This window comes from Caloenas nicobarica, chromosome 1 (genome assembly GCF_036013445.1).
Source record: "Caloenas nicobarica isolate bCalNic1 chromosome 1, bCalNic1.hap1, whole genome shotgun sequence".
In the NCBI taxonomy this organism is placed as follows: domain Eukaryota; kingdom Metazoa; phylum Chordata; class Aves; order Columbiformes; family Columbidae; genus Caloenas; species Caloenas nicobarica.
Genome location: NC_088245.1, coordinates 115,314,876 through 115,329,265, shown reverse-complemented (window position 1 = coordinate 115,329,265; position 14,390 = coordinate 115,314,876). Strand labels below are relative to the sequence as shown.

General features: G+C 36.1%; 1 protein-coding gene across 1 annotated transcript in view; it reads left to right on the top strand.

The window, feature by feature from the left end:
* The window catches only part of CFAP47 (cilia and flagella associated protein 47), a 311,215-nt gene that overhangs the window by 116,789 nt on the left and 180,036 nt on the right, over window positions 1-14,390 (top strand). Inside the window, exons 41-42 of the mRNA XM_065651976.1 lie at window positions 6,549-6,625; window positions 8,745-8,890. Of these exons, the coding sequence (XP_065508048.1) occupies window positions 6,549-6,625; window positions 8,745-8,890 (223 nt within the window). The remainder of the gene's footprint in view (window positions 1-6,548; window positions 6,626-8,744; window positions 8,891-14,390) is intronic.

Genomic DNA, 14,390 nt, shown 5'->3' with positions numbered 1-14,390 from the left:
CTAAACTATTTATTACTTGTCCACAGGTATGTAAGTAATTTGTAGCACAAGTTCGAACCAGTTGGGCTAAACCATGGCAAGAATGAATTGAAAGTATTCACACCTGCCATTTTGTCTGTCTCAACCAGGTCTTTGTACCAAGCAGTTGAGAGGTGCCCTCCTAAACCAGCCCTCACCTCTAAACTACTCTTGCAGAACTTTTTGTTGATTTGCTTTGGATGCGACAGCTTGTGTTTGCAAAAAACCCAAAACAAATGAGAGGCAGTTTGTGAAGCTGCGTGGTCAGCATTCACCCATTAAACCAAAACACATCTAATACCTGAGTTATCAGACTTAAAGACCTGATCTACAGTGTCATATAATGTTCTTAGTCTCACAAGTAGATTGCTGATCCTTTGCCATTGTGTCTGCACAGCACATGTATAAGCTTGATGTTGGAGCTTGTCTTGAGTCCTTCAGCAGTGATATTTTTCATACAGTTAATATAGAGAAGAATGATTGGTGTGTAAGGTATGATAGGACACTACTGTGGATTTAATACCATAGAATCATAGAATTGTTTGGGTTGGAAGAAACCTTTAAAGATCATCTAGTTTCAACCCCTCTCTGCTATAGGCAGGAACATCTCCCACTGGATCAGGTTGCTCAAAGCCCTGTACAACCTGACCTTGAACACTTCAAATGACAGGACATCCACAGCTTCTCTAGATAATGTGTTGCAGTGTCTCACCACCCTCATAATAAAGAATTTATTCCTTATATCTAATGTAAATCTCCCCTCTTTTAGTTTAAAACTGTTACACCATGTCCTGTCATTACATGTCTTGGTAGAAATTCTCTCTCCATCTTTCTTATAAACCATCTTTAAGAAGTGAAAGGCCACAATAAGGTCTCCCTGGAGCCTTCTCTTCTCCAGGCTGAACAACCAACTCTCACGGCCTGTCCTCACAGCAGAGCTGTTCCAGCCCTCTCATCATCTTAGTGGCCTCCACTGGCCCCTCTCCAACAGGTCCATGTCTTTCTTGTACTGAGGCTCCAGAGCTGGATGCAGGACTCCAGGTGAGGCCTCACCAGAGCAGAGCACTGGGGCAGAACCACCTCCCTTGACCTGCTGGTCATGCTGCTTTTGATGCAGCTCAAGATAAGAATGGCTTTCTGGGCTGGAAGTGCACATTGGTGGCTCATGTCCAATCCTTCATCCACCAGTATCCCCAAGTCCTTCTCAGCAGGTCTGCTCTCAATCCCTTCATCCCCCAGCCTGTACTGATACTGGGGGTCACCCCAACCCAGGCGCAGCAAACTATCTGTGTAGACTTATTTTATGGCAGCGTTAAGCTATTCTGCTGAATCAATTTCCTTATTTCTCTGTGCATTGAAAGAGGATGGATTAAGCCAGACTGATTATAACCGTGCTTCTTACACCTTCCTGATCTTAACTATATTCCTTTTGTTTTTATTATATAATGAGATACTGTCTCTCTTTGTTATAGAAGAGTGAGACACAAGGTACATGTCTTCCACAACACAGTTTTATTTCCCTTTCCCTTAACTTATATTCAGGTGCTTTGTTCATAAGGGTGAGAGTAAATTTCCAGAGACATTCAATACCATGTAAAATCAATGCAATGAGTTTCTCTGTCATTCAACTCTGAAAATAGGACTTATTCAATGCACAGTTCACCCCAGTGAAGAAATATGTTGCAATCTGTATGTTCTCAGTGTGTGATATATGTCCATGTAACATACTTATTAAGTTATCCTTTTTTCATGCAGCTTTTGAGCAATTTGTTATTTTTACAGTGATTCTCCTGCTCTAGTCTCTGTTTTTGCAATCATGACTTGGTATTCTAATTCAAAGATAAAACATTGAAAGAGATGACATTTTATATAAAATTTGTATTTTTGTATTTTTATGTGAGATGCTTATTTGTAAGTACAGAATAAACAGTATGTTTTACTTGCATACATCAGAGATAATTTTCCTCTCTGAAAAATGGCCTTTAAGTATAGGTATTAAAATGAATCTCCAAGGTAACATTCTGAGAATTTTACAAGTCCATTTATTTAAGGTTGTGATTTTCTATCTTAGCCCAGCATGATTAATTATTTATTTTAAGAGACACCCAATAGCTATCAAATGCTGTATGCAATAATTGTTTGCTGTGAGGTGGTTAATCAAATTTTACTACTACAAGAGGATGACTTTTATGTGTGGATAATATTAAACCTGAGTCTAGAGCTGAAACTCTGCTTGCAGTATTTTTTTGACATACATTACAGTACAGTTTTCAGCATCTATGAGCTCTGTGCTTGCTGTAAATTAAACAAATTTCTCCTTCCATAAATGTAACTGCACAGTCTTAACTCGTGTCAACGAGTTACAACATTTACAAAAAATGTAAAGTAATACCAAGGAAAGATGGTGGTTAGAAGCACAATTTGCTTTTGAGGGATCAGAAAAAGCAAAGATTTTGTTGAAAGTTGTTTTTGCAAGTATATCTGTTATTTTTGAATATACTTGCAAAGCAATATTGTCATTAAGAGAGTTAAGGTGTTTAGGTTAAAGTTCATCCCCTTCATTCCTTCCTCAGACAAATCCTTGATTACAGTATGTTCACTGTGAACGATTAACTACATTGTTAGTGAATATAGATCATTCCTGTAGCCTTGGTGTAAAACAGGTAGAGAGGGACAAGCTTTGCTGTTTCCAGGCTTTCTCATCCCCTCTTTTCAGAGCTATAACCTTGTGGAAATGAACCTCGCATGTGAACTAAATTAACTGAAGCAAGAAGAGAATTATTTTTAGTAGAAATTGCTAGAAGAGGTTCACTTATGAGATTTGATATTTTTTAGCAAGATCATGACCTACATACGAACATGGGGATTTTACATACCTAATTCCTCATTGCGTGGTATAAATTCCCAATAGGTACTCAAAGAGCCAAGGGTAAAATTAGCCTTTTTACAGAAAATCATGGAAAATTATGTCCCAGTTTATATTTATTCTGTGAGCAGAAACATTGTAAGCTGTGTGTACAAAAGTAAATTTCAAGTGTTTTAAAATTTTTTTTCTTGTATAATATAATTCTCATAAAAAAAAAGAAAAAAGAAAACAATCTAAGGAATATTTTAGAGAAAACCTACTTTAGGTAATTAATTTCCGCTCCAAAATTAAAAACACAAAGATTGTGAGAACGGCAAACTTAAGATGCCAAATTTGGTCTGTTTGGAAATCAGAACTGTAAGTAAGAGAATTGATTTATACCAGGTAGAGACAGTGACAACATCAACCCCCTATTTTTAGCCGTGAAATATGCAAATGTTCCACTCTCTGTGTTGCACTTTTTCTTAAATAATTGTTCTGTTTCCTCTAAGGAAAAATCATGGCACACAAATTTTAAATAATTTCTGTGCTATTTATTTGTTGCAGTTTTTGAATTCCTGGTATCCGAAATTGTGAGATTCTGGTGGGATTTTTTTTCTGATGGCTTAAATCTGGATCTTACACTTACTGGATTGAATTTGGATCCCTCTTAACATTTATTAGGGTTAGCATAAAATCCATGTTTTACTCAGCTTTACTGATTTGTTTTTAATAAAATGGGTATCTTAAATAACAAAAGAAGTAGAATTCCTATTGAATTTCTTAAACATATTGCTGTCCTAGGCTGTGGTTGTCTGACTTAAAAAAATCTAAATAAATAAATGTGAACTTACATGTTATTTTCAGGCGTGATTTTACAAAATTAAATTTTCATTTAAAAATCTATAGGGAAAACATGTTGGAAGCAGTATTTGAATTTGTTATATATTTATAGTAAATCATAGTTTAAAACTTGTATCTATCCCTTGTAAGTTATAGATACTCATGAACAGCAGGGACAAGGGATGCCAAATCATTCCACTGTATGGTCCAGTGATTATGTCATCATTTGAAATCTGGATGCATAGTGAGATTATTTAGGTACCTTAGAGACTTTACTAAAACTAAATTTGCATTTAGTGATAAACTGTTCTAAATTATTTAGAGAAATTTTTACTGTTGAGCTGTAGTAGTACAACCCCCAAAACATTACTGTTTGACATTCCAAATAGAAAATATGAGACATCTTTTAAAGCTAATGATATGTCACACTACATAGGAGTTATTCAAGTGATTGACTTGCAGATTATAAAATTTGGTCTTCATAATTGTTAATATTATGTACAGTAACTGAAGTGTCTGCATTTAAGAATATATATCAATGAAATATATAAAATAATGTAAAAAATATCTCATATTAAACTCTGTTGTCTTCAATGTCTAGAAACAGTCAAACACAGAACTTTATAAAGCAATGAGCCTCTCATTTCCTTTACTGTTGAAAAAACAAACTTCCAAGTGATGAACTTTTTGTGCATTTCCAGCCAAGATCTACAGTTTATTTTTTCTTTATTTGTAAAAATACAATTTATTAAGTGGACAGAGAGGGGAAAAGAGAAATAATTCATTACAATCACAGTATGTTACATTTAAAATAGTGTTCCCCACAGGTAAAATTTTCAGATTTAGGTGGTGAAATACTAGTGTCTCTGAGACCAGAAATCTGCACTGAAAATAAATAACAAGAGAACTAAAACTGGCAACACTTCAGTTGGAAATACTGAAATGACTTAATGTTTCAACAGTGTTTTATTTCAGGACATAGAAGTAATTAAGGCCTGAACCTTCTTTAGGATATGGTAGTGTTGCCCCCACATAAATGCAGACTTCTGTTGAAATCAGTGGAGCTCTGCACAGGTGTGGGATTTCTTGTATTTCTCCAGGCCTAAGCAAGGAAACAAAAAAGGGGATTTGTTAGCTTTATGTGACTTTTGTTGAGCTGGTGTTGGGGGAATTTTTGAGTCAGATTATAAACACATATTTGTGCTTAAAAATAAAGACTTAATGAACAATTGTATTGGGCAGAGACCTACTGCTGTAAGTGGTTCTACAAGGATTCCTCAAAGAGGACACAAGGAGATTCCTTGTGAATACCCACACCAACACCAATCCTATGAGTGTCAGCATCAAGTGCCTTGACTGGGTGTTTGGTTCATTCCCCAGCACTAAAAGTGGCTCGTGAGCATTTTCACTCCGTGATCCATTGCTACAAGATTATGCTGCGTCATTTCTTATCCCTTCAGCAAGTGAAACTTCACCACCTGGCAGGGAGCTGTTCTGTTGTTGGCATTCCTGCTTCCAGCCAGTTGGGCCTTCTTGCCTTCCGTGCTAGATTGTTCCTTGGTTCCTGAATTATCAGTTAAAATTTTAATTTCCCCTTCACTGGACAGAGTTCATTTCCAGATTTTATCGGAAACAGAACTTAAATTTAGAGTAGAGTTTAAACCATGAATTCTGACTCTAGAATAATGACTAGTAGTATATTGAAGATTTCCAGTAAGCCAAAGCCATACACTAGAATCTTCATTGACTATATAGTTCTCATTTTTTTCATATATGACCTGCTGGTATGTTTTCTAGTTAAGCTAATAAATGTAAAATTATTGCCTAAAACTGTACATGACACATGCACAAAAATCTAGTGTTTTATAATATACAGGCATATAGCCTAGTATTACAATTTTTTTTAATATAACTTTAAATGTCTTATTTTTTACTTTTTCTAAATGTTAATGTTGTCTTAAGGTGATTTATGTAGGGAAATAAAGATGAATAGATTCAGTTAACTCTCAGGACGGTACCTGGATAAGTTATTTGGGTTAACATGAATAAAGCCAAATGACCATGTTGTCTTTAAAAAGAGGAAACTGTTGAGCTAGAAAGAAGGTAGAGAGAGCTAGAGAAAAAAAGTGGCACTTAAAAAAAAAAGTTTAGGTAAAAGGAGACCTAGTGTCTGAAGAGTGTTCTGATAAGGGAGAAAGGAAGACTGTTACTTCTGCAAATCAGTTTCTGTAAGAAGCAGCAGTCTGAAGTCATGTCTACAGGGTCTGTGAATGTAAGTGCTAGAGTGAGCTCTGAACTGGATTTCGTTTGCAGATATTTAGGTGTATTTCTATAGAGTAGTTTTTGGGGGGAAAATGGAAAAGACTGGATGGAAGACAACTGAGAGCATCAGAGGAATGCAGGCCTTGCCACTTCATGATGTATCAGGGAACAATTCTTTGCCTATCCCCATAGGATATTGAAATGATAAAGAGAAGAATTTGGACTGAAGTCCCCCAAAGGTGTTACAGGGCAAGAGCACTTTTGACTGGTAAAATATAACTGTATTTTTTTTAACATGGCATTTTCCTTATATGAGTATTGCAGAGATATTATACTGGTTAATTGAAGGAAGCATGTTCTGTCTCTGCTATAAATATGACTACTAACGTCAGTGGAAAAGGTGGTATTTAACATTATTGCTAGGTAGGTTGTTCCAAAATGTAGATTTTTTTTTTTTTCTTTCATGAAAATATTTGCTTTTCCAGTATTTATTCATAAAAAGGGGATTGAAGCTTTCTATTAGTAATTGCAATGCCCAGCTTCAGAGTATTGCTTTCATTTTTATTTTTTTTCCTTTTAGTTCTGAAAAGAATATATTAAACTTTAAAAATGATGCAGTGCCTGAAGATTCAAATGAAGAGAACAACTTAAATTCCTGTAAGTACTTCTATACAATGCCTCTTGTATCACTACAATAGAAATCAGACTACCTACATAACCAAGATTTTGATGTCTAAAGTATGTTCAGTAATTTTTATTTATAGGTATGCTCAATAACTTATTTATAGGAGAGTTTATCTTCTGATATGTTTAGTTTAGTTAAATTATTTCTAAGGTTGCACTGTAATGGTAATGATTTTACCATTAAAAAATAAAGAAATAAATTTTCTTTTCTTTTAAGGGCCCATGTGTTGGCTTCATGGCAGTCTGATGTGGAGCATTTGCACCTTACCTGATTTGTTTTTGAAAATACTCATCAGCAGGGATTGTGTATTTCTTGCCCTTATTTTCTATGAAATGTCAGTGAACAGTTCTGTTAAAACTTATTAATCTAGAGCTGTAACCTTTTCTGAGACTGTCGAAATTCCACTTGAGCAAAATTTGTGGAATGGCCTTATGAAATGAATTTTGTCCTCTTGAAAAATTTTGTTGTGTTTCTGAGGTCACATGGAAAGCATATTTGTAATCTGCATAACTAAGCCCTTCTTGATGTATTGATTATCTCATTTTATATTCTGAGAAGGGATTAACAACCAGCTACTAAACAGTTCATAAAAATAAAAAAAATATGTACTTTAAATTGTACCTGAAGTGAGGCACAACAATTGTACCAATTTGTGAATAGCATACAAAGGTTTTTATGCCTTCAGCCAGATTGGAGCTACAGGGACATTTTTGATGGAATTTCAGGCTTTGGGAAACAAAATTGTGTTTTCATTTTCTTATAGAAGTGCACTTCTGCTTTGAGAATAATTTCCCTTCATTCTCTCAATAACACGGCGAACAAAACCTGTATTGTTAAGCGTAAAGAGTCTTAAGAGCAATAGGAATTTTTTTTTTCTTGAGCGGCTATAATAAAAAGGAAGACAACTGTAAAAAAAATTTCGAAATTATTTAGTAAATGTTATTTCTTTGGTCATTGTTGTAATTTCACAGAATCCAGAAAGAGAATTAGGAGGGCTCTTACAAGACTAATTCAGTCTGCTGCACAGTTTGTCGTACTTCGAATAAGGAACACTTGAACAGGAGACAAGTTTGGAGTTAGTGCCTTATTTAGTAAAAATTAGTTGCTGTTAGTACCGCTTTACCCTGTTTGATGGAAGGGTAAAAATGGGACTTTGGGTTTAGTTGGGGTTTTGTTTGTTTGTTTGTTTGTTTTTGTCATTGCTTATGTAGGTTTTAGAACCACCAAATTCATATCAAATTTAGCTGTTGGTTAAAGCATGAACATTGGGAAATTTGCGTTTTTATTGTTTGGAAAAGAATTTGGAGTATGGAGAGAAAAGGTGGGTGGTGGCTGTGCCTTTCTTCAACTTGGTTCTCTGTGGTTTTGAGGAGTGAACCAGTTCTATTTAATTGGCCAAAGTTTGCCATGGGTTTCTTACATGATCTTCCCTTGTTTCTGTTGCCTTCGCTTACCCTTTTATTCTTAAGTCTGCTTTACTTCCTAGGAAGCTAGCCAGCCAAACCTGAATGAAATTCTGGTTCTAAAGTAATCTCCATTATCAAAATATGCTTAGCAGATGAAAAACACGCAGTATGAAAGTAGCCAGATTCTGACAGATTCAACCCTAAGATTCTTAGTGTCTTATGAAGAAAGCACTTTGTCAGGATAGTGCTTTTGTGAAAACAGCACAGAGAAAGCAAGCTTGCCAGTATTTAATTTTTGTCCATTCTGGAAGACTGGAGACTATAACATAAGTTACTGCCACTGAGAGCAAGATTGTATAAATAGTAGTAAAACTGTACTCTTCTTTCTGGCAGGAGTAGTTGTTTGCGTATAAGCTGCACGTCCTTAAAGAGTTCTTTGTGGTGAGAACTGTCTGTTTACCCTAGTTTTGTCTCAGTTCACAGAACGAAAACATAAGTATTTAGCAAAATGTATTTAAATAATACAGCAAGCGTAGCTATAAATACTGATAACTGATTACGAGGGTGCCTTAAATACTGATTACTACAGGAAGCCATATACAGTATCCTTATATTTAAACTCAGCTACATTATTTTACAACTTGTGCTGTTGTATCTAAACAACCATTTAAATTTATTTTAGCAGCTGATCAATCCAGCCTCCTGCCTGAGTTCTTCAGTCCAATGGAAAACCTGTTCTTGGAAGGGAGAAGTTCTGCAGGCTTAGATATTCACTTCCTTCCCTTCAATCTGGAAAAACGTTACTGCACTGTCATTCTGGTTAATGAACAGGTAAGAATAGGAAGCATGATCTGTGAATGGTTTTCCTGTCATACCCTAGTCAGTTAAGAATCAGAATATTTTTTGTAAAACTTTCAGATGTGTTTGCCAATTATATATGAATAGGGTAAATGAAAATATAAATTGGTTATGTACATATTTTAAGGCAATGTTTTTGTATGCATATGCAATTACAAAGATGTGATCTATGTGCCATCTTTTGGAATTTTTTTGTTTGTTTGTTTGGGTTTTTTTTGTTTTTGGCTAAAGTACAATGTCCGTATAGTTTTTGGAGGGAACGTTGCACTGTGAAATCATTGCAAATAAAAGTAATACTGCAAGGAATTTTACTTTGGCTTTCCTAGGCAACTTAGCTTCAAAACAAATACAAAATTTAAATAATTTTTCTTGATATAGGAGCAAGAATAATGCTTTTGGATGAGACATAGGCAGGGAAAGGATAATATGTACTGTACTGCACTTCTCCCTGTATTTATCACTGTGTCTAGGATAGGCTGTCAAAGAATAATAATAATAATAATAATTTTCCTTACTCTGTCTCTTTTTTAAAAATTTTTCTGCCAATCCAAATCCGTTCAGTCCTTGTCACCAATGCAAGTAAAACTTTTCAACAGGTTGTACATGAATATTGACTCCATTACCTTTCAGTTTCTCTTGACTCATGTAGTCTGGGATTTGCCATATATAGTTAATTGAATTTGATTGCATCAAATCACCAAGGCCTGTTTTTTATGAACTTCAAGAGTTTAAAATTTGCACTCCAGCTGCTTTACTGTCCCTGTAATCCCTTATCTCAGTGGTCACAACCTTCTTATTTCTGTGTCTCTAGTCCATCTTTTCACCTGTTTAACCTCTCTGCTGTGTTTCTTCTCTATCTGTCAATGTTCTTCAACACCCTGTTGTTTTTCTCGTGTTCTTGTATGTGTGGTTGATCTCAAGGCTTGCATTCTGCTTCTTACTTCTGTAATACTGCCTCTGTGTTTCAGCTTTCCTTCTGTGTGTTTACCTGCATTTGCCATTCTCTCTGCCACGTTTTCATGACTTGTAACAAGACATCCAAAACTAAATGACTTATTCTTTTTCTCCTGCATGTTCTCAGCTTCTGTATTTTTCATTACTGTAGGACAAGAGACTCCTGCTACTGTTTAGTGTTTCTGTATTTGGTGTTTGTTTTTATTTTTAACCAGGACTTTGGCTAAGCCACCTGGCCAACTTATTTTTGTCTTTGCTTTTAAAGGAAAATAGGACTAATACAGTGATGCCTAAGCCTGTCTATCTGATCCCATTCAATATTTGAAACCACTGGCCATTTTTAAGAAAGCAAGCTATATGGCTGGAAAAAATAGTGTACAGTTCATTCAAATTTCTTTGAAAATTAGAAGAGAGATAGAAGTGGGATATTCGTCACTGTCTACAGTGAGACAGTGAGCTCATGCCATAATCACCCACAAAGAGGCTGTATAAATGTCTCCATGTCAGGGGAAAGAAATCTTTCTGGAGGATTCAATGAAAAATCAATCTAGCGCTAAGCACCATTCAAAAATAGAAATTATTAGGAAAGAAATAGGCATGAAAATGTGAAACCTCAGTATACCTTTCTAAAGAGCTATGGTACACACATCTTGAATGTTGCGTGCAGTTCTCCAGCAAACAATATATTAGGAATAGGAGGAGAAAAAAAGAGAGAGAAACAAGGATGTTCAGAAGGATGTAACAGTTTCTTTACGGAGATTGATACTTAAATTCCTGTAATTAAAAAGATTGTTAAGGGACATAACAGGTACATAAGATTATGGATAGTTTGCGGAAAGTTAACAAAGCGTCTGTGACAGGATATACAAACTGAACCAAAGGTAGTACTTTTTAATACACAATGTTTAACTTACAAAACTCAACTGTTGTAGGACACTTTGGATGCTGAAACTGATAACTCATTCAAAAGCAGGAAGACAAACTCATAAAGGTTAGATCTATCAGTTTTTATTCAATGTAATGTCTGGATGCAGTCTCTACACAAAGACGACCCTAACCTACTGGATTCTGGCAGCAGATCCGAGGTTCTTGTTTTACTTGCTATGATTTTATACTTTCTTTAAATCTCTACAATTGGCATTTTGCCTGTTTTTTTCTTCGTTAGAAGCAGCAGTATATACACTGGCTGAGAAGTGAAGGCTCACAATACATTAGGTATATAGCCTTTAAACTTAATAATTTAATGACGAGAAGGGAAATCGAGACATTTTAATGGGAGGAAAGCAAATTGAAGAGATTTGGTCAGAATTATGGGACAGTTAGACTGCAGGTGGAAAGAGAAAAGAACATTTCTGACAGCCCCAGTGATGCCTCCAGTGGTGATGTAGAAACACCTAAATTTAGACACCTAGCTACTAGTCACCGTTCTTAACAAAGAACTAGTTGACTAGGAAGCATTAAAGCCTCAGAGAAGTCACTGTCACATCTTGTGTGGTAACTATTTCTGGAACACCTGGTGCTTTCAGCTTAAATGAGTAGGTGGGATTTATTTAAAGGCTGCTGAAAGCGCAAAATTTTTGATATGTAGCTCTTCAGGTAGAAAAGTCAAGCCCCATTTGCATAATTTTATAATTTTTAAGAGAATGTGGTAAATCTCCTAGGGAAAGATGAAACTGTAAGATAGCGAGCATGATTTTAGAGCTGTACAGTAATGGCACAGGAAGACATTGGCTTGCTTAAATATTGTGTATATGGCTGCAATATTTCAATCATAACATTTTCTAATTGACAAACAATCGTAGCTACCATGCTGTATGATGAACAAATGGCTTCATAAAATGATGAGGCTTGTATCATTCAAATCAGAGAATCACAAAATCATGGAATGTTAGGGATTGGAAGGGACCTCAAAAGATCATCTAGTCCAATCCCCCTGCCAGGGCAGGAACACCTAGGTGAGGTTACACAGGAAGGCGTCCAGGCGGGTTTTGAATGTCTCCAGAGAAGGAGACTCCACAACCTCTCTGGGCAGCCCGTTCCAGTGTTCTGTCACCCTCACTGAGAAGAAGTTTCTTCTCAAATTTAAATGGAACCTCTTGTGTTCCAGCTTGAACCCATTACCCCTTGTCTTACTGTTGGTTGTCACCGAGAAGAGCCTGGCTCCATCCTCGTGACACCCACCCTTTATATATTTATGAACATTTATGAGGTCACCCCTCAGTCTCCTCTTCTCCAAGCTAAAGAGACCCAGCTCCCTCAGCCTTTCCTCATAAGGGAGATGCTCCACTCCCTTAATCATCTTCGTTGCCCTACGCTGGACTCTCTCCAGCAGTTCCCTGTCCTTCTTGAACTGAGGGGCCCAGAACTGGACACAATATTCCAGATGCGGTCTCACCAGGGCAGAGTAGAGGGGAAGGAGAACCTCTCTCGACCTACTAACCACTCCCCTTCTAATACACCCCAGGATGCCATTGGCCTTCTTGCCCACAAGGGCACAGTGCTGGCTCATGCTCATCCTGCTGTCCACCAGGACCCCCAGGTCCCTTTCCCCTACACTGCTCTCTAAAAGGTCATTCCCCAACCTATACTGGAACCTGGGGTTGTTCCTGCCCAGATGCAAGACTCTACATTTTCCCTTGTTATATTTCATTAAATTTTTCCCCGCCCAACTCTCCAGCCTGTCCAGATCTTGCTGGATGGCAGCACGGCCTTCTGGTGTGTCAGCCACCCCTCCCAGCTTGGTGTCATCAGCAAACTTGCTGATAGTACACTCAATTCCCTCATCCAAGTCATTGATGAATATATTGAATAATACTGGTCCTAGTACTTACCCTTTAGGGGTCAGTATATATAGACCTGTGCTGTATATAATGTAATAAACAATTTAGTTTAGCATTTCTGTAATTTCTTCCTACCTACCTTCCCTACCATATTTGACAAATGGACCAAAATACTAATCAAAGTAAGGCTGCTTCTTCATTACAACCAATGATGAAGGTATTGAGTTTCAAATCACTAGTTAGACTTGAATCTGACTATGAATCCTGTCATTGCATCAACTATAGATCTGTAATAAAAGCAAGAAGATACACTGATTAAAGTTTGTTGGTCTACTCAAGTATGTTGCTTCAATTGTTTTGGAATAATCTGGATGTTAACTTCTCTAAGGTTTGAAATGACAGCACAAGTTGTTTATAACATTTCTCAAGGTTTTTTTCAATATTTCTTTGTTTTTTAAGAAAAACTGAAACTGTCATTCTTCAAATTTTTTGCATAGATCTTTTCAGAGAAGAAACTTTATATTGGTTAACATAACTGGGTTGCATTTTGTCTATATCTTTTTGTTAATTTAAATATGAATAACCCGTGATTTCAATTATAATAATGTATTAAGTCATAGTTTAAGAGTGTCAATCCAGACTTTCACAGCTAAATGTCTAATATAAAATTAAATAGTTTATTAAGAGAATGCTTTGCTACCTGTTGTTCTTAATTACTGACTTGCATAGAGAACTGAAAATTCCTAGGAGCTATAACTTTTTTAAAAAATATCAGTTAGCAATTAGATTGCTAGGATTAGATAAATAGCTAATGGTAGTTCAACAGCTATTTTATTAACTATTTTTGTTAACAGTAAACTCTACAAAGTGCTGATGCTATCCTGTTTGCAGCTGATGGAAAATGGACATATAAAGCATTAAAACCATGGGGATACTAGCTAAACTCTCAAAATACAGTAAAATACCCATTCTGTTCCAAAGCATCAGAAAAATCCTTAGCAGAAAGAAAACAGGATTTTCATTCTATGGAGATCAAAAAGCAAGAATTCTTCAAAGCAAGGAGGGAAATGGGGAAGTTTGTTCCTACCTATAACCATATTGATGTCAGCAATGACAAGAAAAGTAATTGATAGTAGAATGGCATCCTAGCAACCAGTACCTTTAGGAAATTAGTTGTATATGCTGTGAGCTTGTTAACGGTCCTTAAGGGGTCAAAACACTGTGTAAAACAGGAATAATTCCTGCTTAAATTCGTTCCCAGGAGTGGCTATTAGTTCGTGTGTGGGAAACCAATTCTGCTATAGATTTCTTTAATCCTTCTCAGGGAAGATTTGTCTGAACTCTTGAACCAAGGAAGGGGAGAAAATGCCATCAAAGGCAAATAGCTTTCCTCCTCCTGGGTCAGAAACATAATTGCAATGTTTACAGCCTAAACATAAATATCTGATAAAACTATGAATAAAGGTAAAATAAAAAGGAGACATGTCTTACGTTATTGATCAATATTAAAGGGAAAACTTTGCACTGGTTTGCAGATGGACTAGACGATAAAAATAAAGTATTTCCTTCATATCTGGAATGAAGAATAAAAGACAGAATATGCATTTTTAGGGCAGAGTTTTACAGGATGTGGTTTATGGAAATAAAGAGATGACCTTCTGTGCAAATTATACCAGTTGTTGCAACAGCGTTTGATCCTTTACCTTGCAATCAGTAGAAGCTAAAGTTGTCCAAAAAAA